Raw genomic sequence first — 27,860 nt, 5'->3', positions numbered from 1 at the left:
GACCGTGGCTTCCATCTGGGGGAAAAGAAACCTGTAGGAGAGTCGCAGGCTTTCATTAGCACAAGGACCACCTCCATTCTCTCTCCATCTCTCTCACTCAGCTTCTGTCATTACAGCTTCAGGCAAAACTCTACACTCAACACACATATAATGGCTGTGTGTGTGCGTGTGTGTGTGTGCATCGTACATGCTGTTTGGGACAATATATAATGGCAGTGTGTGTGTGCATCATACATCACACATGCAGTCTGGGGAAGTGTATATAATGACTATACGTGTATGTGTGTGTGTGTGTTCTCACCTTTAGGTTGATCCTTTCTAAAAGCTCTTCTACAGAGCTGGGTTTTGGAGCACGCCCCTTTCTTCTCCTCCTGATGGTGCGTTTGGGTTTCTCCTCCTCCTCTGCCAGGACGTCTACGTAGATAAACTTGAAGGTTCCGACCTTGTTGTTGAGTAGCCCCATCCACGTGCCCATGGGCGGCTTACTGATGATGTCGATCACGTCTCCTCTCTGAACAAGGTCAAGAGAGAGACGAAGACAGAAAGATAGAGAGAGAGAGAGAGAGATAGAGTAAACATAAACAAGTAAGGATTTGAAGAAGTCATCACTGTTAGACCCAGACCTAATTCTGCCTTCATCTATGGGCCATAACTCAGAATTCCCAAAGCCCATGAACACACTAAAGAAATCCAGAATTCTTACAACTCTGGAATTTCCTCTGGAGTTCCTCTAATCAACACAGAGATATGATCTATTGTTAAATCCAGAGCACTGACTGTCATTTATACACTGATGCTGTTTTGTGTGGGAAAATATATCACTCATGGCGGATAGCTGGTTAGCTTGTTGCTAAGAAAAGATGAACAATCCATGTTTTCTTCCCACCTTTGTAGCTTGAATACACAGAGGTCGGAAAATTATGTCTATTCCATACATTATATAGCAACTTGTGCTCTGTCAGCTATCTAGGCTGCTAATGTGTATGTGTGTGTGTGTGTGTTATACCTTCAGTTTGAGCGAGTCTGTATCATAAGGGCTGGGAGTAAAGTCTGTGTGCACTCTGGCTCTGCCACAGAACGGCCCTCTGTACGGAGGCTCTTCATCATCCCCATCCTCTGATTTCACGCTCTCACGGTTACTGGCAGACGAGTCTGTAGTGCTCACCGTCTGGCCACCTACAGCAAGACATGACAAAAATAACCCTGACTGTTTTATGTGACACCAAGTGTAACCAGGCCATGGATATTCGGTGCAATCTGATACGCTAAACCATAATGGAGGTGTTAGTGTGGGCTACACCGCCCTCTAGTGTTAACTTTAGTCTTTCTCAAGCAATTCCTGAGTGCTTTCTTACTCATGGAGCTCTGTCCGCTGAGAGAGCTGCGGAGACTCTCCACAGATCCTCCTGCCTTTAGTTTGGGCTTTTCCAGGGAGTCAGTGTCTGGCTGAGGAGATTGAGGAGAGCTGGGAATCCCGTCTGGACTGGACTATACACACAAACACAGAGGATATTTCAACTTAACAACATTAAAGTACCTTATGTGCTAAACAAGGAGAGTCTGATTTGTACATAAAAAAAAAAAAAAATCCCTTCTATCCGTCTTAGTCCCTTGACTTAAAGGTCGAGCCTTTACTGGTCCAAAACTCTGAAACAATCTCCCGTCACGTCTTTATCCGTTTTTAAATCTTCTCTTAAAACTTGCTTCTATTCTCTGCCTCATGATGTGATGTAAAAGTGTTTTATAAATAACACTTGGCTTGAAACAATAAAAGTAGCTGATGTATGAAGCGCCACTTGTTAGGAGAAATAGCCAGATGTTTTTGGAAAAGCCGGCTTAAAGAAGATAAGGAAGAAGAGAAGCTCGAATTCTGCCATGAGACCATCTTGACAAAGTATTTAGAGTCCCTCATATGAACGTAGAGACGTGTACGCAGCTTATCGACATTTTTACGCTGTGTGAAATCGGCACTGATTTTGCGCGTCATAAAGGAAAATATTTGCTCTTGAGGTGAGATCGCTGGTATTTAAACATTATTTATTATTTATAAATCACACTCTCTGAGGTCTCTGAGGATGAGGTTCTCTTCGGAGTCTCACGGTTTCCTCCTCATGTCGGCTCAGGGAGTTTTTCCTCACTCCTCTTACTTTTTAAGATTCCAGTGGACTACTAAACATTTCTGCATCCATACAGTTAGACCTACATACAAAAAAGGTACACTATATTGCCAAAAGTTTTGGGACACCCCTCAAAACCATTGAATTCAGGTGTTGTTTTTCAGGGGTTGGACTCGGCCCCTTAGTTCCAGTGAAAGGAACTCTTAATGCTTCAGCACACCAAGACATTTTGGACAATTTCATGCTCCCAACTTGATGACCCCTTCCTGTTCCAACATGACTGTATACCAGTGCACAAAGCAATGTCCATAAAGACAAGGATGAGTGAGTTTGGTGTGGAGGAACTTCACAGAGTCCTGACCTCAACCTGATAGAACACCTTTGGGATGAATTAGAGTGGAGACTGCGAGCCAGACCTTCTCGTCCAACATCAGTGCCTGACCTCACAAATGCACTTCTAGAGGAATGGTCAAAAATTCCCATAAACACACTCCTAAACCTTGTGGAAAGCCTTCCCAGAAGAGTTGAAGCTATAAAGAGCGGGCCAACTCCATATTAAATCCATGTGCATGTAAAGGCAGATGTCCCAAAACTTTTGGCAATATAGTGTATTAAACAACAAAATCAGTTATCTAATCAGATATCTAGCACTGGGAACGCTGACAGAAGTTAGCCTAGCCTGTGGAATGCTTGTGAGGAAGATATCTGAGATACATGCCCAACCCAGACTAAATATTTTGTCTGGATTCGTACTGTTTATTAAGATATTTACTTTAGCTGTGGCCTTTTTGTACAGAAAATTTCCTTTGTTTGTGATCCGTGCGATCGAATCTCGGTATGAAGGACCGACTGCGTCGGTTAGACCGCATGCTCGCTCATGGCAGCGTGCGTGGTTCTGTTTGAACTTAACAGCTGCGGCTCGGGAAAGGATCTGGTTGAGAAATACACATGGATATTTATTGAAGTATAAATAGAAGATTAAAAAACATGGACTTATACTCAAGCCAGACCACAAGTGAGTCCTATGTTCCCAGGGTCCTATGTTCCGCATATCTATATGACACATAATGAAGACGTGACAAGTGTTCGTGTTTTCCTTAGACTATATCCTGTTAAAACACTCCTTCTAAAGGTTTTAATGTAGTCTCTGCATGCCAGAGTTGGGATATGGACATAATGTGAGACAAAAACAAAGGATTAAATTCGACACATAAGTCAGAGAGTTAGATTCAACAACATACTAGACTAGACGACTAGACCTCAAAACTTTGATGACTTCCCAATATAACCCATATGTATTCAGCTCCCCAGTATGTTCTATATAGAGCTGGGGGACACAGAACCCTGGGAAGTGAAGAACATAAGATGTCCCATGTGTTTATTTGAATGTAACACTGTTTGTTACCTTTTAGCTGTTCTAACTCACTGTAAATCACAGCTTCTTGTGGCTTATTGCTTTGTTATCATGCAGAGAAATCACTAAAACAGGTTCGATGAAGGTACACTGGTCCTCTCTCCTGTGTCAGTATGAGGTGTGGGTCTCTGTTATACGGTTGTGTGTGCTTAAAGGTAATCGTTGATTATAATGAGCTTTATCTTATTCTGCTCAACCGAGGAACTGAGATCTTTAAGACTTAAAGAGAGATGGGAATAAAGTAGCAAAGTAGGGCAATGAGGCAGAAAAGAGGATGACCTCAAGTGTGTGTGTGTGTGTGAGAAAGAGAGAGAGAGAGAGAGAGAGAGAGAGAGACAGAGAGACAGAGGGTGTGGGTGTGTGTGAGTAAGTGACAGTGAGAGACAGTGTCTGTGTGTGTGTGTGTGTGCGTGTACCTGTTCAGAAAGAGAACTGCTGTATTTCTTGGATATGCGTTTTCTCATAGTCTCTTTCACAGACTTCACTTTCCTTCCCAGAGAGATGCGAGAGCTCGTAGGAGACTTTATTGCATCCCTGTATAGAGCCTCCTGCTCCTTATTTGAGAGAGAGAGATACAGAGAGAGAGAGAGAGAGAGAGAGAGATACAGAGAGAGAGGTACAGAAAGAGAGTGAGATACCGAGAGAGATAGAGAGAGAGAGAGAGAGAGAGAGAGATAGAGAGAGAGAGAGAGAGAGAGAAACAGAAAGAAATCAGAGAGAGAGAGAGAGAGAGAGAGAGAGAGAGATTTTACACATTAGATATTTTATAATGAACCCTAGGCAGCATGGAAAAATGTTAAGTGTGTGTGTGTGTGCGTGCGTTTGCTCACATGAGGTTCAGAAGCCGTGCTGACCACATGAAGCGATCGGTTGGACAGATCGAAACCCCCAAAGCTACACGTCCTCTGCAGGAACCAAAACAGAAAGAGTCACAATCCAAAACGATTCAGTTCTCATGGAGTCAAATAGCACTTGACTCAATTCAACTCATATGAATTAGATTCATTATCAACCCACAGTGATTCATGCTCATATTTATAATGACAACAATGGCAATGAGTGACTGCACAACCAAACGATCTTTTTTTTATAAATAAATATATAAATAAATAAAATAAAACAGCAAACACATATCGTTGAGTTTTTTTTCCCCAAAAAGCATTCTAGAAAACAAATCACAAACAAATCACTTCAGCATTCGACACAATGAGTCATTCTCCACTGCTCTGTGGATATGGAGTAAATGTGTGTGGGAGAAAAAGAAAGAAAGTGATTCCTCTTTATACTCTGTGAGGAGTAGGAGGCAAATAAAAAAAAAAGAAAGATCTGGAGCTTGGAAGATGAAGATGAACCATGAAGGAGATAAATCGGATAAATATCCATCCATATGCTGCTCAGTAGTGACTGTGTGTCTTGTCATGCATATTCACCACACAATATCAAAAAACAAAATACTGGAGAAAGAGGTGTGATGGGCAGCGTGGAGAGAGTCTATGGAGGAAAAATAAAAAGCTCACGTTCGGATTCATGCTCACTATGAATGACACGGGCACACAAGACTGCAAAGGCTACAGGAAGAACTGCACCGAATGGACACGTCTGATCCGTGAATCAATTTAAAGCGAAAGCTTTGTGGGATTAGTTGTGATTAACCAATCACAGATATGGGAACAAGTCTGTCGCCTTTATTCAGGAACTGAAACCTTCTCACACGCCAAGATTTCTGTGCCCTTTCGCTTCACTGCTCCAGACTCACGAATGCCTTCTTGCTCGTTTTTATCTACGCTTGTATCACTGAACCTGCCATCATGCTCATGCTCTTATTGGAAAATATTTATCATATCTAATTGCTTATCACTGGGTCGTTGACCGGAAGATCAGGGTTCAAGCCACAGCACTGCCAAGGTGCCACTGTTGCAAGGGCCTTGAGCAAGGCCCTCAACCCACCCTGCTCCAGGGGCAGTGCATCATGGCTGACCCTGCGCTCTGTCCCCAACCCCCAAGGATGGGATATGTGAAGACAGAATGTCACGGTGCAGTAATGTACATGTGACAAATAAAGACAACTTAATGCAGATCTGAGAGCAAAAGCATTTTAAAAATCAGATTATGGATAATTTTTTTGATATTTTAGTCTACAGGCTGCTCGAGAAGTTTCATTAAAGTTAAACTAATGGTTCGACGTGTTCAGGTGCTGGAGTCATATTAAAAAGTTGAAAAGAATTTTTGGGGCATTATAATAATTTGAAATTTGACTGACAAAAGCTAACTTAAAAGTGCATTAAAGTTTTAGTAAAAGCTAGGAAAATCTAGACTTTAAGCGTTTAAATAAATATTTTTCTATTCCTCTTTTTTTCCTTCCTGATATGCATGTTGTTTAAAACGTCTTTAATAAATCTGACATAACGTCCGACCCTTGCAGTTCCATCCAGTAGCCTATCAGTGACTTGCTCCACGGGTCCGTCGGCCCTCCTCACTCACAGACTTCTGCTGGATACGCAGGAGGACGCGTCGGGTGCAACGGTCCACGCTGGACGCCCATTTGCGGTCGCCGTCTCTCTCGTCCTCCAGCAGGTGGAGCCTTTCGGCTTTCCGGCTCAAGTGGTTGTACAGGCTGCGCTCCACCACGTAGGTGATGTTCAGCTCGCTGACAGCTGTTCTTCCTCGCAGGCGCTTGGGAGGGCAGAGCCACGTTCCCACTATACCAACACTGCCCTTCCCTTTCTCCCTGCCCAGCTCACGCACCCGGGGCGAAGAAGGCAGGGTGAGCGGAGGAGAGCTGGAAGCTTTTTGGCAGTTGCGTTGGTACAGTAAGTGCTTGGTGGAATAGGCGTAATTGGGATCGGGCTTGCTTCGCTGCCAGGTGGAAACAGGAGGCCGCTTGGTGCAGACCAGTGGCACCAGCATGCGGTGAGGTTGAGGACAAGGCCGAACGAGGCTGTAGTGTGTGTACACCGTGTCCGTACTTACCCCATGAGACAGGGACGTCTTCCTGGTCTCGAGTTCGTCCTCGGTGCCGGTGCTGCCGCCCGTGCTGGCTAGAGGCCGGACCAAGCTGTGCGGGTTAGGTGAAGGCTTCACCAGCCTGTGCGCAGAGGTCCAGGCCTCCAAGCTGCTAGAGGACGGAGATGTACTTAAACTGTCCCTGTCTCCATCCACTGAGAGCTGATCCTGGGTCAGAGAGGACAGTGACGAGTCCACCGTGCAGCGTGTGCCTTTTTTATTGACGCCTGCATACAGGGCGCTGGTGTCCTCGCACGAAGGGGACACGTCCAAGCTCAGAGAGTCTGTGTAGATGAGAATACGTGTCATGCTTATAGAACATACAGAAATACATAAACATCTCTGTTTAAATACGTTTCTAATGTATGGCATGTATCTGAACACATGGTCATAAATAAAGCCAATAAAAGTACACTTTTATTATATAAATTGTTTAGAAACACGTCAGCTTGCTGATTTATTTTACATCCGTACCTTCAGACCCCTGCCTTTTGGCATCATCGACTTTGATAAGCTTCTTACGGACGCGGCGTGTGGAGTTGACCAGTTTGTGAAGCCTCTTGAATTTCGAGTCTTCCTGCTCGTCGTCGGACTGTTCGCGAGACTGTGGGGAGAGAAAGCACACGGACGCTTTAATTACACGAAACGCAAGAACGAAAAAAAAACATAAACACAACACTTTCACATGATGTTAAGACAGACGTTCGGCATGACGGGCTGGCTGCTTAGGACGGACGGTTGCCGTTAGTTACGGAAGCGTGTGGCGTGTGTTGTTTGTTGTGTGGTCTGCATTAGCAAGGCACCTATGAGCTCTGCGGCATTTAGCGACAAACACTGCAAAGAGAAACACAATACTTACAGTGAAATTTTCTTTTTTTTGTGCTTTTTTGCGTTTGGCTGAAATTTCCTGCACAGGATTCTTCTTTTAAAGTCCTACCAGTGAAGACACATGCTGTATGTAAAGACTTTCTATCAGAATTGAACTCGTTCCACACGAGGCTTGATTTCGAGTTCATACAAAAAAATCCTGGAGGGATTTGCTGTACCTTTTTTTTACAAGTATACACTGATTTGACCATCGGAGCCTCTGATAATCGTTTTTCTGTCAACACACTTTCCAGTGACCAAACAGTTTTATTCACATAATGACAGACTCTCAGCTACTAACCACAACGACATCTCAATACTCCCCTCAACCCAAACTGACCGCAGACCACAGTATCTTTCCATCTCTCTCTGTCTCTCTCTCTCTCTCGCTCACACACACACACACACACACACACACACAGAGCACATTTCCAATACAGCAGCAAACCAAAATCCTCTCCTGATGGAATATTTCATACACACAAACTCACTCCTCTTCTCACAGCCAGAGAAGAAAAAGAGAAAACTCACTAGTGGGCGTGGTCCTAATATTATAATGAGCAGTGGCATCTTCTGGTTAAAATCTCCCAGTCTAAAACAATGCTCATGAAGCTTCAATTTTAATTCAAAAACCCTTTTACACCGAGATGAGAAATTCTACATACAGAGATTAGAAAGAAACCAATAATGTGAAAACATAGAAAACGTGAAAACAGAAGGATGAGGTAAAGAAAAATAATGGAAATAATGGATAGAAAATAAAATCTTTCAGAAAACATAAAGCTCTTTAAATCAGTGAGAAAAGAAAGCCACTGGAGTAAAACTGCAGTGATAGACAGAAATGTCTAGCGGATGATGTGAGAGGCTCAAATCCCTCACATCAGACTGATATTACAGAGGGATGGAAAGAAAACTAAACAAAAAGCATGCAGGTAAAGATGTCAAAGATGGAGCTCCATCCAGAAAGAGAGAGCGCTGTTAAGTTCTCGTGTCTTACCAGAAGTTTCATCATAGCCAAAGTCGCCGTGCTTGCCTCCACACACACATACACACACACAGGGATTAACTCGCACACACACCAGCTTCTGCCATTTCTGAATGCAAGTAAGAACAGGCAAGTGAGAAAAAGGTGGGATTTGAGATGCTTCCTGCTGCGTCTCCTTAAAGCACTGGGTCAGGAATCAGAGAAGAACGACTGTCCTGAGATCAGCTCAGTGCTGGACACACACACTGCTGTCTCTGTGTCGGCTGCGGGTGAAGCTGCCTCTGTGTCGGAGCAGCACACGGGCTCTGAGAGCTGATCTAACGACAGCCGAGATGCTCTGAAGAAACACTGTGGCTCTGTGCGGAGAACTTGGAGAGGCTGACCTGCGGTCACATCCATCCCAGAGCTCGGGTTTAACCGTTCCGTTTATTAAACAGCCTTATTTTTTTTTAAATTTCAAAAGTAAACATGGTGTGAGTGTGCATTGCCTTTTGTTTATATACAGAAGAGCTAACGCTGCATGGTAGGGTTGCCATGTTGGTTAATAATCTAAACCCAAGTTCATTCTATTCCTTATCAAAGTGTATAAACCATCAAAACAATCACCTAAGACAAAATTTTACTGCAGATTAATTTTTTTTCTTGTATATCTATATACAAACAAGCCATCTCAAACTTTTCGTAAAATTGTTAGATTATTAGATCTTTTCTAAGATACGACGTCACAGCTCATTTGCATTTAGTCACGCCCACAAATCTCCATATAAGGCGAACAAGCTAGAAACAAGAAATGCACCATGAGGGTAAAGTCCAACATGCAGACTCAAAGCGATGCCAATTAAAATATTTAATAATATATTTAATTTAATTAACATATTTAATTTAATATATCTAGTTTAATAATCTAAAACATTTAATCATTATTATTATTAATAATAATTGATAATAATTAAATGTTAAAGTTCAGCGCTTGGTTACGGTTTACCCCGCTTTCTGTTCGGCAGCGAATATTTAGTCAAAAGTGAACGATTAGTCTTCATTTATCGATTAGCATTTGCTTTTATTCTTAAATTCTTAAAAAAATTCGACTGGTTTTCACAAAACGTTCTCGGTGAAATTCTTAGTCACTGATCAGGTGAACTAGCATGAGGATGTGTTTCTGATGTGTTCGGTAAGCTGCTCTGGAAATGCTGCCAATATTATTAATAATACACAAATTAACCTCAGCGGTATATTCCAAAGGAAAACGCGCAGAAAGTCATTCATGAACCTCACTTAGCCTTTTGATGAGTAAATTTCCACACACTCAGGAGCACAAATAGACTACAAATGTATAGTTATTTTGAATTATAAAAGATTTCCATGATTGCCAAATTTCTTGTTTAAATGCTCGTGTTACAAATGAATCTTTTTATATCCAGTTACAGAAATACAAATGTCTCTGACACGGCTTACAAATATTATTTTTGTCCACTATCTTCCCTGCAAGTGACACAAAGTATCTAAAACTTTCAGGTACGCTTCAATAAAGTTGTGACGCAATAAAACGAGTGCATGTGTACAGCTACTGCGTTTACAGACAGGCACTTGAATGCAGCCTGCCGTCTGAAAACACACACACACACACACACTAATGAAACGTCACTAACAAGGTCACTCCAAGTTTTATCACTAACATTACATGTTTAAAGGCGGTAACTCTACACTAGTTGCCAAAGACACCAGACTTCCCAGCCAACACAAATACACCACACCAGTTCATTCATGCCAAGCTGATTCGAGGACGACGTTAACCGAATCCAAGAAGGGTGTAACGGTCCAAATGTAGGGGGTTTTCAGAACGTCAGCCCCTCTGCAGAGCTGAGAATCAGCAAACCGAGGCCAAAAACAATGCGTCACTTCAAGCTGTTTACAAAGCACATGTTAGCACTTATCTCCTTCCGTGACTCAAGTTGAGTAAAGATATAGAAAGAAAAATATTAATACGCTGTGAAAAAGCTTCACAGAGCATCTGGACCAGACTAGAGATGTCCCCAATCAGGGACACTGTGGCGTCGAACAGATTGTTTCGGGAAAATATCTACTAAACCTCTGAAATCGCATCCAAATCAGTCATCTTTAAAAGAAAATAAAAATCTTCATCACATTCTGACATAAAAACATGCAGAAAAAATCTAAACAAGTGGCTACGTTTGTTTAGAAAAGTCTGCTAACCAATAAGATTTCGCGATTCCAGTCATGTGATCCTCTTAAGGAAACAGATTTATTATCAAAACGATGCTTTAGTTATGTTTTTTAATGATTTGGATCATCAGAGCGTTCAACACTGCGCCATCTGCTGGACAATCACATGTTTACAGCAATACATTTTAATAATTTAACAAATACAAAGGTTTTATTCAGGACGTTTTCCTCATTTTTATCTTGTTACATCGCTACAGTATCAAAATGTCAATAAAATATGATACGTTCTTAAAGATGAGGTTCTGCTGAATGAACCTGCTACAGCAATACCAGAAACCTGAGGTAAAAAATCATTAACATTAACCTCAAAATATTCTAAAATGCCTTAAAGACTCCAGGGAGATATAGTGACCAGCCTCCTTTAGCTAAAAATCAGCTATGAACTCGAATGACATAGCTGAAATTGAGGATCTGTCAGGGCCAGAAAACACACATTTAGCTACCTGTTATTTTGGTTCGTTTGTTTGTTTGTTTACATGTTCAGCTACTCATTTGTGAAATTCCTTGATACGCCCATTATGAGAGTCAAAGATTTAAACAAAAAATTCTTTTCTCCGGTGGAAGTGCAATTATTTAGCTACATTGCTAATTAATAATTAATAATAAATAATAATTAATAATTAATAATAATAATAAAAAAGTCTAAACTGTTAATTGTTTAAAAATATGAAAGTACTGAAGTACAACATTTCCTAAAAGAGGATGAGCCTCTTTTCACCAAAGAATCAAGCCGCAACTGCTAGCTTCTCAAACGTTTGCTAACTCTAGCTGAATGCTAATCGCTAGCTGTCGCGGTACAAACACAGTCTGAACACATGTAGCATGTAGCAGCAGACAGGTATCAGCGCTGCTCTTGATGTTCCGTTAAGGTTTAGATGTGTTATGGAGAAACGTGAAATGGAGAAAAAGAGGGGGCGGGGCTTCCAGACAGTTGTCCAACTGTCAATCATTCCAGGTTCCTATGCAGATTTGTGTGTTACATATGACGGGGGACACGCCCCTTAATGAAAGAGCGCACACTTTCTTCAGACGGAAGTAACACCATGGTTTAATGATGTTAGGTTTATATACACAATATGTAAGACACACACACACACACACACACACACACACCCCGAGTGTGTGCGGTACTTACGTTGCAGGTGGAGGGCAGGTTAACAGTGGGACTGGATCCATCAGCACACTCTGCAGTGTCTGAACTGGTGCTCAACTGCCTGCTCCTCTCATACTCCTTAAGCTACGGAGAAGAAGAGATCAGAGAGAGCCGGCCGCGCACACACACACACACACACACACAGCATACATCCATTCATTCATTCTCAGCACACACACACACAAAAACCATTCACAACACACACACACAAACTTTCAACCAGTCACAATACAGACACACACACACACACACACACATTTTCAACCAGTCATAACACACACACACACAGCATACATCCATTCATTCATTCTCAGCATACACACAAACACACACACACCGCATACATCCCACCAGTCACCACACACACAGCATACATCTAACCATTCACAACACACACACACAGATTTACCTGCATTTATAAAATAAACACAATATACAAATATAAGAGCGGAATCAACTACACACACACACACATCTACAACACACACACACTATACAGCTAAATAACAGTATACTTTAAGAACAGTAACTGTGAAGTGTCTTCAGAATGTAGTACACATTAAGCAAAAGTAATGACCCCCACCATCTAGATACTCGTGTTCATGTGGAGCCACCTGTCCACTGAGGCATAGCATTGATTCAGCCGTGTGTGTGTGTGTGTATCGAACGGTGCAGGACTGATGAGGTAGACCAAAAACACTGGTGGATAGAAGACGTGTTTATCAGAGTCAGCATTCTCTGACACCAAATATCATTACCTCTGATTATTTCCTGTAGCGTATCAGTTGAAAGTTTACTGTATGCTTCCAAGCACTAGTGTAGGTTTTACGTATATTGCAACTTTGGCTTATTAACTCATACGTGTGTGTTTATGCGGGTTTGCTGATCCTTATTTTAGCTGCTGTGAGGAAAATCCTGCTGCAAAAGCTTCTGCCTTGGGAGAAGAATCAATGCTGGCCTTTGTGGAGAGACAATGTGCACAATGTGTTACACACTCACTCTCAGAGCAATCAATGAAAGAGGGATAAAGTGTGTGTGTGTGTGTGTGTGTGTGGTGTGTATGACCAGCTTGAATGTTACTCACCAAGACATACAGTATGAAAAAGTGATGGCTCAAATAAACACCACTCTATGTGTGAGTATAAAGCATGATTCCCACTATGTGTGTGTGTGTGTGTGTTAGCACTGTTAGTCAGGGTGAGTAGGGTTAGTGAACAGGAGCAAAGCTGATGAAGCAGCAGCGAGACCGGTGGTGACGTCGGACTTGTTGTTGTTTTTGTTTTTTACCCGAGCCAGCGCCTCCTCCACGGTGATCATCTTCTCTTTGACCATCATCATCAGCTGGATGCGCTCCTCGTCGCCCATGGTGATCTCGCTGGCCACGTAGCCGATGTCCTCTCCTAGCACAGTCAGGAAGAACCATTGAAGAGAAAGGAGAAGAAAACAAACAAACAGACAAAAGACAACAACAACAATACCTTTCGAGCTCTGTCGCGTGAGCCCTTTCTGGGATTTCCGAAAGTTTTGCCAGAAAGATTTGTTCTTCTTCTTGCTGTCCCATTTTCCTGGAAGAGGACAGAGAAAACTTCTGGTCAGCTCTGGAGCCACATGATGGCTGCTTACCAAATCTTCGAGCTTTGTATTTTTCTTCAAGTTTAAGTGTGCAACATCATTACTACTAACCAAGTAGGAAAGAAAAACCTGAATTAGAATTTAAGCTGAATAATTAATTAATAATTAATTAATAAAGCTGATGAAGAGAAACACCATGTGAACGGGAACTTTGTGAGACTAAAATGAGTCTAAAGTTGTGTTACTGATATCACAATAATCTGCTTTAACACTGAAATTGGTGATGATCCCAGGTCAGGAGGTGTGATGCAGTGTCACAGCATCCAGTAGGTGGCGTAGTTGGTCAGTGGGCTTCAGAGGAAGCATGGAATTAGTAGCTGCTCTGTGACACACCTAACCCAAGGCTGGGAACTGACCAAGAACTGACTAGTACTAGTCAATAAGCCAAATCCAGACGCTCTTTAATGTTTAACTGCGTGTTTGTGGGTTCGATGAAACTCACCTGAGCCATCTTCAGAGTTGGACTTGTGCAGAGAAATCCTGAGAAGAGACGAGACAGCAATTACATGCTGAAATAATTTAATACATAAAGATATTAAAGATATTACGTTCCTCAACGAAATCATTAAAAAAACATGTTTCTAATGATGTAGAGCGAGCGGGTTCGGTTCATGAAGAAGGTAAACCGCTTCCAGGATGAAATCTCACCAAGATGTTGGGATCAACAGTGGAATAGAGCAGGGGTGAAATGTCTGGTGCAAAAAACACCAGTGTCGTGGGTTCGATACTCTGCTCAGGGTTTGATTTTATTTATTTATTTATTTTGTAAACACACAATCAAATCCAAAAGTTAAACTTTGTCAATGTTAACTTGATTACATGGAGCCGATGTACGTGTTTTCATTCACGTTAATTCAATACACACACGTTGCTATCCAAACTCTAAGGCACCACTTGCACATTACAGCACTAGGGGGCAGTACGGACCCACACAGCCTTCACACCCCAGGCTCCTGAGGCTCGGAAGGCACTGGCAAGTTAATACAGAGAGCAGATGTGACCATGAGGAGGAGTGTGAGACAGTGGGACAGACTTAGATGCCCACTAAACATTTCATATTGTATCTCTGGGCAACAAGAAGACAATAACACATCTGTGGAAACACCCAGAGACACAGTACAAGCTTTAAAACTTGTCTCTTTTGCTTTAGAAACATAAAAATCTGCTACTTGTGTTTACTGAAGAAGCGGCCACATCAATAAATCTTTTTAAAAAAAAGCTCATAACTGAGTCCATGCTTGGTCATGAGCGTGACAGTCTTACGTAAACCAGAGTTTGGACACTTTAGCAGCTTTTATTGGGCATGAACCGCCCAATAGGGTGTGTGATTGACATGTAAAGCAACCAATCACAGCTTGTTTTGGTCAGCGTCATGTTTAGGGGCGTGAAAATGTAAAGTCTCTACAATCATTGAGCAGAAAAACAAAAGAGTCAGGATCAGATGTAAGGAACACGGCTATAGAAAGCTGCTGAGGAGCAAATGTGAAACCTAAACATCTCTTTAATGTGTGCTGAACCATGCGGATGTGAAAATCAGGGGTTTCCTCATACGGCCAGTCAGACTTTCTCACATCCGACATAAAAACCAGTTACTGTCAAACCCCAGATTTACTGGCACTAAGAGCGAGTGACACACCAGATCATAAATAATCCTAATCATATCAATAGAATTTACAGATCTTGATTCTCTCAGGCATATCTGTGACACTTGACATGCAACACACCGAACAGGCATAACATTACGACCACTGAGAGGTGCCGTGAATAACACTGATGATCTCCTCATCATGGCACCTGTTAGTGGGTGGGATATATTACGCAGCAGGTGAACATTTTGTCCTCAAAGTTGATGTGTTAGAAGCAGGAAAAATGGGTAAGCGTAAGGATTTGAGCGAGTTTGATGAAGGGCCGAATTGTGATGGCTAGACCACTGGATCAGAGCATCTCCAAAACTGCAGCTCTTGTGGGGTGTTCCAGGTCTGCAGTGGTCAGTATCTATCAAAAGTGGTCGAAGGAAGGAACATTGGTGAACCGGAGACAGGGTCATGGGCGGCCAAGGCTCATTAATGCACGTGGAGAGAGAAGGCTGGCCCGTGTGATCTGATCTAACAGACGAGCTACTGTTGATCAAATTGCTGAAGTAGTTAATGCTGGGTCTGATAGAAAGGTGTCAGAATACACAGTGCATGATGGGTCAGGGCTGTTCTGGTAGCAAACAATATTAGGCAGGTGGTCATAATGCTATGTCTGATCAGTGTATATTTAACTCATTTGTTTACTATTAATATAAAATTGGAATTAATTGCTTTTTATATTTTACAGGACATAAAATATGTGAAACCAAATCAATGCATTTCAAAATATTGAAAAATATTTCACAAAAAATAAATAAAAACAAATAAAAACAATAAAAACAAATAAAAACAAAATTGTAACAAAAGAAAAAACTATAACCAAAAAATATATCACAATATCTTAAAAAAGAGATTATATTATACTATATCCCCCAGATCTAATAAAGCTACTTTTGTTTGAAATTGTTGTATTAATGAATTTCATTCAGGATTCTGTATCCTGGTCGCAAAGAGGTTACGACTCTGTAGCTGTGGATCCAGAGGTATCACTGTACAGCATCACTCTGATTAAGTTTACACAGCTTCTTTATGTTTATGTGTGTGTGTGTGTGTGTGTGCTGGAAAACAGAATGATGACGGAGTTTCCATATGAGAAGCTTCAAGGCTTCAGTATGTTTACATGCTTAAAGCATTAATGAGAAGCAGAGAAAGATCACACAGACAGACACGGCTTTTTAACAAACCGAGAAGCGCAGAGATCGTTCTCTCAGATGTTCTCGTCTCGTAATGTCTTACACGGAGTAACTCTGTTACATGCAAACTTTAGAAATAATAATATTAATAATAATAATAAAAAAACAGTGTGTGTGTGTGTGTGATGGGGTGAACTGGAGGTTAAAAATGTCTAATGCTTTATATGAAAGCAGTGTTGCCATGGCAACTATATGAGAGAGAGGGAGAGAGAGAGACTATATGAGAGAGAGGGAGAGAGAGAGAGAGGGAGAGAGAGAGAGAGAGAGAGAGAGAGAAAGACATACAGACAGAAAGAGAGAGTGAGAGAGAGAGAGAGAGAGAGAGAGAGAGAGAGAGACAGACAGAAAGAGATAGAGAGAGACAGAGACATACAGATAGATAGATAGATAGATAGATAGATAGATAGATAGATAGATAGATAGATAGATAGATAGATAGATAGATAGATAGATAGATAGATAGATAGATAGATAGATAGATAGATAGATGGGGGGGCATGAAGCTCATGGCCTGCTGTTTCTATGTAACAGTATATTAGTATTTTATCCATGTCAGTGTGATTGTCTGCTAGCTGATGTATTAATCACGGCCTGGTCTCTACATACACGTTTAATGATGAGTCAGAGATATTAGCGAGGCACAAGTGTGATTTTTTTCCCCACTTAATAGTGCAAAGTTCATTAAAGATAATTTCTGAAATTGTCTACATTTCCAGGAAGTGGTAGTGATTTCCTGGATGTTGATTTGACAGATCCCAGAATGCACCTGTGTCCTGTATGAGAGAGTGTTAAGTGCCATCCAACTGAGTGGGCAGACACACACACAGACAGACAGACAGACAGACAGACACACACACACACAGGGTAATGCCCAGAGGAAGTGATGAGACTGGCCTTCAGTAGAGGTCAGGGCTAATGGAAGGGACAGGAGGATTTCCTCAAAATCCACTGAGGAAAAAAACCCCCAACAAACTTCAGTCCATTTACTGCAATCAGCCGCTCACAGCACACTACATTACACCCTCACGTTACTGTTACACTAAAGAAATAACAGTGCTTATAACAGTAATTTATCATTTTTTAATTTAAATTTTTTAATTTACTAATAACAGTGTGTGTGTGTGTGTTCTGTACAGAAGTCTGGGTAACGTCTGTGTGTGTGTTCTGTACAGAAGTCTGGGTAACGTCTGTGTGTGTGTTCTGTACAGAAGTCTGGGTAACGTCTGTGTGTGTGTTCTGTACAGAAGTCTGGGTAACGTCTGTGTGTGTGTGTGTTCTGTACAGAAGTCTGGGTAACGTCTGTGTGTGTTCTGTACAGAAGTCTGGGTAACGCCAGTGTGTGTTCTGTACAGAAGTCTGGGTAACGTCTGTGTGTGTGTGTGTTCTGTACAGAAGTCTGGGTAACGTCTGTGTGTGTTCTGTACAGAAATCTGGGTAACGTCTGTGTGTGTGTGTGTTCTGTACAGAAGTCTGGGTAACGTCTGTGTGTGTGTGTGTGTGTTCTGTACAGAAGTCTGGGTAACGTCTGTGTGTGTTCTGTACAGAAGTCTGGGTAACGTCTGTGTGTGTTCTGTACAGAAGTCTGGGTAACGCCAGTGTGTGTTCTGTACAGAAGTCTGGGTAACGTCTGTGTGTGTTCTGTACAGAAATCTGGGTAACGTCTGTGTGTGTGTGTGTTCTGTACAGAAGTCTGGGTAACGTCTGTGTGTGTGTGTGTTCTGTACAGAAGTCTGGGTAACGTCTGTGTGTGTGTGTGTTCTGTACAGAAGTCTGGGTAACGTCTGTGTGTGTGTGTGTTCTGTACAGAAGTCTGGGTAACGTCTGTGTGTGTGTGTTCTGTACAGAAGTCTGGGTAACGTCTGTGTGTGTGTGTTCTGTACAGAAGTCTGGGTAACGCCAGTGTGTGTTCTGTACAGAAGTCTGGGTAACGTCTGTGTGTGTTCTGTACAGAAGTCTGGGTAACGTCTGTGTGTGTTCTGTACAGAAGTCTGGGTAACGCCAGTGTGTGTTCTGTACAGAAGTCTGGGTAACGTCTGTTTGTGTGTGTGTTCTGTACAGAAGTCTGGGTAACGCCAGTGTGTGTTCTGTACAGAAGTCTGGGTAACGTCTGTGTGTGTTCTGTACAGAAGTCTGGGTAACGTCTGTGTGTGTTCTGTACAGAAGTCTGGGTAACGTCTGTGTGTGTTCTGTACAGAAGTCTGGGTAACGTCTGTGTGTGTTCTGTACAGAAGTCTGGGTAACGTCTGTGTGTGTTCTGTACAGAAGTCTGGGTAACGTCTGTGTGTGTTCTGTACAGAAGTCTGGGTAACGCCAGTGTGTGTTCTGTACAGAAGTCTGGGAAACGTCTGTGTGTGTTCTGTACAGAAGTCTGGGTAACGTCTGTGTGTGTGTGTGTTCTGTACAGAAGTCTGGGTAACGTCTGTGTGTGTGTGTGTTCTGTACAGAAGTCTGGGTAACGTCTGTGTGTGTTCTGTACAGAAGTCTGGGTAACGTCTGTGTGTGTTCTGTACAGAAGTCTGGGTAACGCCAGTGTGTGTTCTGTACAGAAGTCTGGGTAACGTCTGTGTGTGTTCTGTACAGAAGTCTGGGTAACGTCTGTGTGTGTGTGTGTTCTGTACAGAAGTCTGGGTAACGTCTGTGTGTGTGTGTGTTCTGTACAGAAGTCTGGGTAACGTCTGTGTGTGTGTGTGTTCTGTACAGAAGTCTGGGTAACGTCTGTGTGTGTGTGTGTTCTGTACAGAAGTCTGGGTAACGTCTGTGTGTGTTCTGTACAGAAATCTGGGTAACGCCAGTGTGTGTGTGTTCTGTACAGAAGTCTGGGTAACGTCTGTGTGTGTTCTGTACAGAAGTCTGGGTAACGCCAGTGTGTTCTGTACAGAAGTCTGGGTAACGTCTGTGTGTGTTCTGTACAGAAGTCTGGGTAACATCTGTGTGTGTGTGTGTTCTGTACAGAAGTCTGGGTAACGTCTGTGTGTGTTCTGTACAGAAGTCTGGGTAACGTCTGTGTGTGTTCTGTACAGAAGTCTGGGTAACGCCAGTGTGTGTGTGTGTTCTGTACAGAAGTCTGGGTAACGCCAGTGTGTGTGTGTGTTCTGTACAGAAGTCTGGGTAACGTCTGTGTGTGTGTGTGTTCTGTACAGAAGTCTGGGTAACGTCTGTGTGTGTGTGTGTTCTGTACAGAAGTCTGGGTAACGTCTGTGTGTGTTCTGTACAGAAGTCTGGGTAACGTCTGTGTGTGTTCTGTACAGAAGTCTGGGTAACGTCTGTGTGTGTTCTGTACAGAAGTCTGGGTAACGCCAGTGTGTGTTCTGTACAGAAGTCTGGGTAACGTCTGTGTGTGTTCTGTACAGAAGTCTGGGTAACGTCTGTGTGTGTTCTGTACAGAAATCTGGGTAACGCCAGTGTGTGTGTGTGTTCTGTACAGAAGTCTGGGTAACGTCTGTGTGTGTTCTGTACAGAAGTCTGGGTAACGTCTGTGTGTGTTCTGTACAGAAGTCTGGGTAACATCTGTGTGTGTTCTGTACAGAAGTCTGGGTAACGTCTGTGTGTGTTCTGTACAGAAGGTCAGTGCTTTTACACACATCCTGCGCCAGTAGCTTTTATTAACTTTATTAACAAACACACTGAGCAAATTACTGAGCTTCTGAAGAATGTACAGAATATTATGGAACATGGGTAATATTTTTTTCATTGTCTGTACCGCTTATCCTATCTATCATCGGGTCACAGGGAGCCTGTGCCTATCTCAGGTGTCATCGGGCATCAAGGCAACTACGGGTAATTTAGAGACTCCAGTCCAAAGACAGTGTGAAGCAGGTCTTTGGACTGTGGGAGGAAACCGGAGCACCCGGAGGAAACCCACCAAGCACGGGGAGAACATGCAAACTCCACACACACAGTGAGCGGGAGAGAGACTTCATCCCTGGAAGTGTGGGGCAAACATGCTACCCACTAAGCCACATAGGTAATATATTGTATGTATATAATGTATCTAATATAAGAAAGAAAGAAAGAAAGAAAGAAAGAAAGAAAGAAAGAAAGAAAGAAAGAAAGAAAGAAAGAAAGAAAGAAAGAAAGAAAGAAACTTAAAAATAAAAAAAATAAAAACATAAAAGGCTGTATAAATAAATTAACAAAAATTAAAAAAACATAAATCCAAAAATAAAACAAAGACAAACAAACTAAATAAATAAACAAAAAAAGGAAATAAATCAATCTTAAGGAAATAAAAGAAATAAATTAAAATATTAAAAAATGAATATTTAACTAAAAATAAACATAAATAAAAAAAAATGAATAAATAAATATTTTAAGAATATATATATATATATATATATATATATATATATATATATATATATATATATATATATATATAAATATTTTAAGAATATATATATATATATATATATATATATATATATATATATATATATATATATATATATAATTTAATATAATTAATAATATAATTAATTCAATATTAGTATTAAATAGTTATTGAATAGGACAATACTGATAATATTTAATATAAATAATAAATAATAATATAAAAAATCTGCAGTTATTGCATTTACCCTAATATACACAAGATTTTTTTCCTGAGAGAAAATTTCAAAATTTATTGTTCTGTTAAAAACATTTGCATTCACACCAGCTACTGTCTCATGCATAATTCCCTAAAAATAAATAAATAAATAAATAAATGACACCATCCTGTTCTTTTGAAAACCAGATGATCTCACACACAGGCAATATTTTGCTTTTCATTCCTTTTTCATTCTATCAGTGGTGAAACTCTGACTCTGTGACGCCATGATGCTGTAATGTGTGTTCAAAATTCTGCCTAGTCATGTGGATGCTGTATGAATTCATCCTGCAGTACGGCCATGTGGGAAAGACTCTCACAGAGACCTCTCACGTTAGCGGTTAATGAGCGATCTGCAGTCTTAACATTCGATCCGGAAGCAGGAACAAAGTCAGCGTGAAGCTTTAAAGCACTAAAGACAATGATATACAAAGTCTTATTTCATCCTTCTTCCTCGTCATTTTGACTAATTTCCTCGTGCTCTATGTATTCATTCTGCATCCTACTTGAGTCATCCAGACCCCCCCCCCGTATTTCGCTCTCTCTCTCTCTCTCTTTCTCTCTCTCGCTCGCTCACTTCCTCTCACTCTCTAATCAGCAGCTCCATCTTAAACATCTCAAGACAATAGGAGGAAGGAAGGAAGCCTGGAAGCACCTACAGAGCTGGACGTGGACAGCTCGGCGTTCACATCTGTGTTTGTGTGTGTGTGTGTGTGTATGAAGGCTTCAATGAGGTGAACATTTTTTAATTGTTAATAATTTTCCATTCCTGCCTCTATGCTGATTTATGACACATGTATGATTACGGTTGCAGGGTGCGCTTACTTTCTTTCCGTTTCCGGTGTAGACACCTGGCTGCTGAAGCTGAGGGACTCCTGCAGATAGAAAGAAAGAAAAAAACACACTTTAGTGAAAACTCACTTTAATGGTTTAAGCAGCTGTTACAGATGTGCACCACATCTGTAGCAGCACGTGAACATTTTCACTCGTCAAGGACAGTTTAATAATGAATTCACTTCAAAATGCTTTTCATCTGTTGATAAAATCCATCAGCTTTACTAAGGTGTTCTCTCACATCTCTCTCTCTCTCTCTATTTTCTTTTATTTATTTTCTTTACACCTTCTCTGTTCAGTTCCTGCAGGATTTCACAAATATTATGATCGCAGAAACAAACATAATCAATCAACTCTGTGATATCTGGTTCTTGAGGATCTTCCGATTTGTTTAAATGATGTGAAAAAAGGACAAAAAAACCACACCAAAAAAATAAAAAACACAAATAATAATAATAATAAAAAAAAACAGCTATTCACCAAAAAAAAAACCCAAATAATCACAATAGTCACAATAATCATCACAATAATCACCAAGATAATAATAAATAAATAAAGGAAACCAGCTAATCACCAGAAAAAAATAAAATAAAAATTAAAAATAAATAAAAAACAGCTATCACCACAAAAAATAAAAAAAATTAAAAATGAAAAGGAAACAGCTACCACATCACCAAAACAAAATAATAATTATAAATAAAAAAATAAACAATAAATAAAAAACAGCTAATCCCCAAAATAATAATAATAATCATGATGAATCAGATAAAAACACCACATTTTTTAATACCTTTTTATTTTTTAACGTAAAACTAAAACTTTACCACAATGTTTTTTCCAGCTTTTAAGCAGAAAACTTTTAAAAATGAAACCACAAACTGTCTGTGTTTCTTAAAGAGGCAGAACTACTAGACTACCAAGTTATGATCCATTCAGTCTTCCAGATATTTTGCATTGCATAGTTATGGTAACAAATACTGATTAAAAACTAATATTGTTTGTTTATTTTGATCAAACTGTATTAATTTGACAGTACTTAACGGTCTTGCACTACAACTATTACCACTGTTTATCATCTACATTGTGAATGAGGAGTAACGCAGCGCTCTTTACACAATAAACACCGGACACTGTAAGCCTGCAGATAAAGCATTCACACAGAAGGCATCTTTGCGTCTACAAATACAAAACTGTGTTTAGGAATGGTTTTATAAAGCGCAGTACAAAACACCAAAGCTTCAGGATGTGCCATAAAGTTGCCATGACAACCTGCGCTGGCCGACTAATCGATAATGTTATTTGTTGACAAACGTTTTTCATCATTGATTATTATTGATTTAATCAATTCGTTGTTTTCAGCCCTACATGACATATTTATTATATTTCTTATTAAACATTTTGATTAAATTTCTTTTCTTCTAGCGATTCCTTATTATTTCAGCATAAGAAAATTTTTAGATGATCTTTATTCCATGATTCTATCATCTTATGCTTCCCTGATATGTGAGTTTTGGAGTTACAAATGCACACACCTGGAGCTCAGAGTTCAGCTGGAGGGAGCTGGAGTCCGCTTTATCCTGGAATACAGAGAGAGAGAGAGAGAGAGAGAGAGAGAGAGAGACGAGTGACAGAGAGATAAAAGAAAGAGAAATACAAAGATTAGTTTACATCCACCCCCTCACTCTCATACACACACACACCCTGCTGAAGGACGTGGTAAATCCTGACAGACTTGCAGAGCTGCATAAAAGATTCCGAGCCTCTGATAAGGTTCTGATTTCATCGAGGAATAAAGTAAACCTACCAGAATGACAACATGAGTGCAGACATGTGACTTTTATTGGAACGCTGCGCTTCACTCAGACTCAGAGATAACCAGAAGAGGATTTGTGCGTCCGGATATTTTTGGAAAAACCAACGCACCAAAAGTTGTACTGGAGTGGAATGGAAACTCAGACACCCCCTACATCACCATCATCATCATCACCATCTTTATCAACATCCCCTACATCACCATCATCATCACCATCAACATCCCCTACATCACCATCATCATCACCATCAACATCCCCTACATCACCATCATCATCACCATCAACATCCCCTGCATTACCATCATCATCCCCTACATTACCATCATCACCATCAACATCATCACCACCATCAACATCCCCTGCATTACCATCATCATCATCACCATCCCCTACATTACCATCATCATCATCATCACCATCCCCTACATTACCATCATCATCACCATCAACATCCCCTGCATTACCATCATCATCCCCTACATTACCATCATTATCACCATCAACATCATCACCACCATCAACATCCCCTGCATTACCATCATCATCATCATCACCATCCCCTACATTACCATCATCATCATCATCACCATCCCCTACATTACCATCATCATCACCATCAACATCCCCTGCATTACCATCATCATCCCCTACATTACCATCATTATCACCATCAACATCATCACCACCATCAACATCATCACCACCATCAACATCCCCTGCATTACCATCATCATCATCATCACCATCCCCTACATTACCATCATCATCATCATCACCATCCCCTACATTACCATCATCATCATCACCATCCCCTGCATTACCATCATCATCATCATCATCACCATCCCCTACATTACCATCATCATCATCATCATCACCATCCCCTACATTACCATCATCATCACCATCAACATCCCCTGCATTACCATCATCATCCCCTACATTACCATCATCATCACCATCCCCTGCATTACCATCATCATCATCATCACCATCCCCTACATTACCATCATCATCATCATCATCATCACCATCCCCTACATTACCATCATCATCACCATCAACATCCCCTGCATTACCATCATCATCATCATCATCATCATCACCATCCCCTACATTACCATCATCATCATCATCACCATCCCCTGCATTACCATCATCATCATCATCACCATCCCCTACATTACCATCATCATCATCACCATCCCCTACATTACCATCATCATCACCATCAACATCCCCTGCATTACCATCATCATCATCATCACCATCCCCTACATTACCATCATCATCACCATCATCATCCCCTACATTACCATCATTATCACCATCAACATCATCACCACCATCAACATCCCCTGCATTACCATCATCATCATCACCATCCCCTACATTACCATCATCATCACCATCAACATCCCCTGCATTACCATCATCATCCCCTACATTACCATCATCATCATCATCACCATCCCCTACATTACCATCATCATCACCATCAACATCCGCTGCATTACCATCATCATCCCCTACATTACCATCATTATCACCATCAACATCATCACCACCATCAACATCCCCTGCATTACCATCATCATCCCCTACATTACCATCATTATCACCATCAACATCATCACCACCATCAACATCCCCTGCATTACCATCATCATCATCATCATCATCATCCCCTACATTACCATCATTATCACCATCAACATCATCACCACCATCAACATCCCCTGCATTACCATCATCATCATCATCATCCCCTACATTACCATCATTATCACCATCAACAACATCCCCTGCATTACCATCATTATCACCATCAACATCATCATCACCATCCCCTACATTACCATCATTATCACCATCAACATCATCATCACCATCCCCTACATTACCATCATTATCACCATCAACATCATCATCATCACCATCCCCTACATTACCATCATCATCATCATCACCATCATCACCATCCCCTACATTACCATCATTATCAACATCAACATCATCACCATCAACATCATCACCATCAACATCATCATCATCCCCTACATTACCATCATTATCACCATCAACAACATCCCCTGCATTACCATCATTATCACCATCAACATCATCATCACCATCCCCTACATTACCATCATTATCACCATCAACATCATCATCATCACCATCCCCTACATTACCATCATTATCACCATCAACAACATCCCCTGCATTACCATCATTATCACCATCAACATCATCATCACCATCCCCTACATTACCATCATCATCACCATCCCCTACATTACCATCATCACCATCAACATCATCACCATCCCCTACATTACCATCATTATCACCAACAACATCATCATCATCACCATCCCCTACATTACCATCATCACCATCAACATCATCATCATCACCATCCCCTACATTACCATCATTATCACCATCAACATCATCATCATCATCCCCTATATTACCATCATCACCATCAACATCATCATCACCATCCCCTACATTACCATCATTATCACCATCAACATCATCATCATCACCATCCCCTACATTACCATCATTATCACCAACAACATCATCATCATCACCATCCCCTACATTACCATCATTATCACCATCAACATCATCATCATCATCCCCTATATTACCATCATCACCATCAACATCATCATCACCATCCCCTACATTACCATCATTATCACCAACAACATCATCATCATCACCATCCCCTACATTACCATCATTATCACCAACAACATCATCATCATCACCATCCCCTACATTACCATCATTATCAACATCAACATCATCACCATCATCCCCTATATTACCATCATCACCATCAACATCATCATCACCATCCCCTACATTACCATCATTATCAACATCAACATCATCACCATCATCATCATAATCATCCTCATCCTCATCAACCCTTTATCACCAACACAATCCTCATCACCATCCGCTACATAATAATTACCATCTTCATCACCTACATCATCATCATCCCCTATATCATCACCATCCTCATCAACCCTTCATCATTCACCATCTTCATCAGTCATCCCCTACATCATCACCATCCTCATCTTTATCCCCTACATCATCACCATCCTCATTTTAATCCCCTACATCATCACCATCCTCATCATCATCCTCTATATCACCATCCTCCTCCTCCTCCCCATCCCCTACATTAACATCATCATCTTCCTTTCTAATCTCCTAACCAATGTGTACAGTGCTTACAACACAACATCCCAACATCTCCCTTCTCGTGTGTGTGTGTGTGTTTGTGTGTGTGTGTGTGTAAATACACTGGCATGCTCTTATTTACTCTTCTGTCCTGCGTTTTCCCCAAAATGGTCACAGCTGTGCTTTATTATCCTTCTGTCATTATGGGTACAATCTCTCACCATCATCATCCCCTACATCACTATCATCACCATCCTCATCAACCCTTCATCACCATCACCATCATCTTCATCCCCTACATCATCACCATCCTCATCTTTATCCCCTACATCATCACCATCCTCATAATCATCCTCTATATCACCATCCTCCTCCTCCCCATCCCCTACATTAACATCATCATCTTCCTTTCTAATCTCCTAACCAATGTGTACAGTGCTTACAACACAACATCCCAACATCTCCCTTCTCGTGTGTGTGTTTGTGTGTGTGTGTGTGTAAATACACTGGCATGCTCTTATTTACTCTTCTGTCCTGCGTTTTCCCCAAAATGGTCACAGCTGTGCTTTATTATCCTTCTGTCATTATGGGTACAATCTCTCTCTCTCTCTCTCTCTCTCTCTCTCTCTCCTCTCTCTGACTGACTGCAGAGCTTTTTTTATTCCTCTGGCTGCCATAACAAACTCTGTGTCCACAAACTTGAGTCACTGGACGTTTGACCCGTGGGCTGCAAACACAGCAAAAGATGTGAAGCTTTGATTTCTGAATCTTTACAGAATTCTAGATGTGGATTTAGATTCCTGATGAGTGACGCAAACACTGTGAGGATAATAAATCATAATCATACACAGCTGTAGAGAGAGAAGGGTCTGGATTAAGAGTTGGAGCATTAGACGTTCTTTCTGACCAATTGATCTAATTAAAGCAAATTAGTGCTCGCAATTCCAGGTGACGTCACCTGATTTACAAAAAGGGTCACAATCTCAGCTGTTGTGTCTGTGGAGGCGTTGTCAAGTGCTGGCTTGTGAATGGTGGGCGGAGCCAGGAAAAGTGAGTGGTGAGGATTTACACCTGTGTGGGATTGTACTTATGTGTGTGTTGTGTGTGTGTGTGTGTGTGTGAGAGAGAGAGAGAGAGAGAGAGAGAGAGAGGTGAAAGAGAGAGAGATA

General features: G+C 41.1%; 1 protein-coding gene across 7 annotated transcripts in view; it reads right to left on the bottom strand.

Moving 5' to 3' along the window:
* Positions 1-27,860, bottom strand: part of sash1a (SAM and SH3 domain containing 1a) — a 330,459-nt gene that overhangs the window by 11,386 nt on the left and 291,213 nt on the right. For 3 of the 7 annotated variants that reach the window (XM_058393605.1, XM_058393612.1, XM_058393608.1), the window contains exons 3-15: positions 23,197-23,241; positions 21,656-21,705; positions 13,858-13,895; positions 13,262-13,348; positions 13,071-13,183; positions 11,766-11,867; positions 7,009-7,138; positions 6,013-6,818; positions 4,362-4,436; positions 3,948-4,085; positions 1,356-1,488; positions 1,007-1,176; positions 302-511 (exon numbers count right to left, since the gene is read on the bottom strand). In XM_058393605.1, coding sequence (XP_058249588.1) covers positions 302-511; positions 1,007-1,176; positions 1,356-1,488; positions 3,948-4,085; positions 4,362-4,436; positions 6,013-6,818; positions 7,009-7,138; positions 11,766-11,867; positions 13,071-13,183; positions 13,262-13,348; positions 13,858-13,895; positions 21,656-21,705; positions 23,197-23,241 — 2,097 coding nt within the window. The remainder of the gene's footprint in view (positions 1-301; positions 512-1,006; positions 1,177-1,355; positions 1,489-3,947; positions 4,086-4,361; positions 4,437-6,012; positions 6,819-7,008; positions 7,139-11,765; positions 11,868-13,070; positions 13,184-13,261; positions 13,349-13,857; positions 13,896-21,655; positions 21,706-23,196; positions 23,242-27,860) is intronic. The other 4 variants (XM_058393606.1, XM_058393611.1, XM_058393610.1 and 1 more) reach the window with 4 other exon arrangements.

Source organism: Hemibagrus wyckioides, linkage group LG06 (genome assembly GCF_019097595.1).
Source record: "Hemibagrus wyckioides isolate EC202008001 linkage group LG06, SWU_Hwy_1.0, whole genome shotgun sequence".
NCBI classification, from domain to species: domain Eukaryota; kingdom Metazoa; phylum Chordata; class Actinopteri; order Siluriformes; family Bagridae; genus Hemibagrus; species Hemibagrus wyckioides.
Note: the sequence above shows the minus strand (reverse complement) of the source record. Positions and strands in the feature narration are given on the sequence as shown.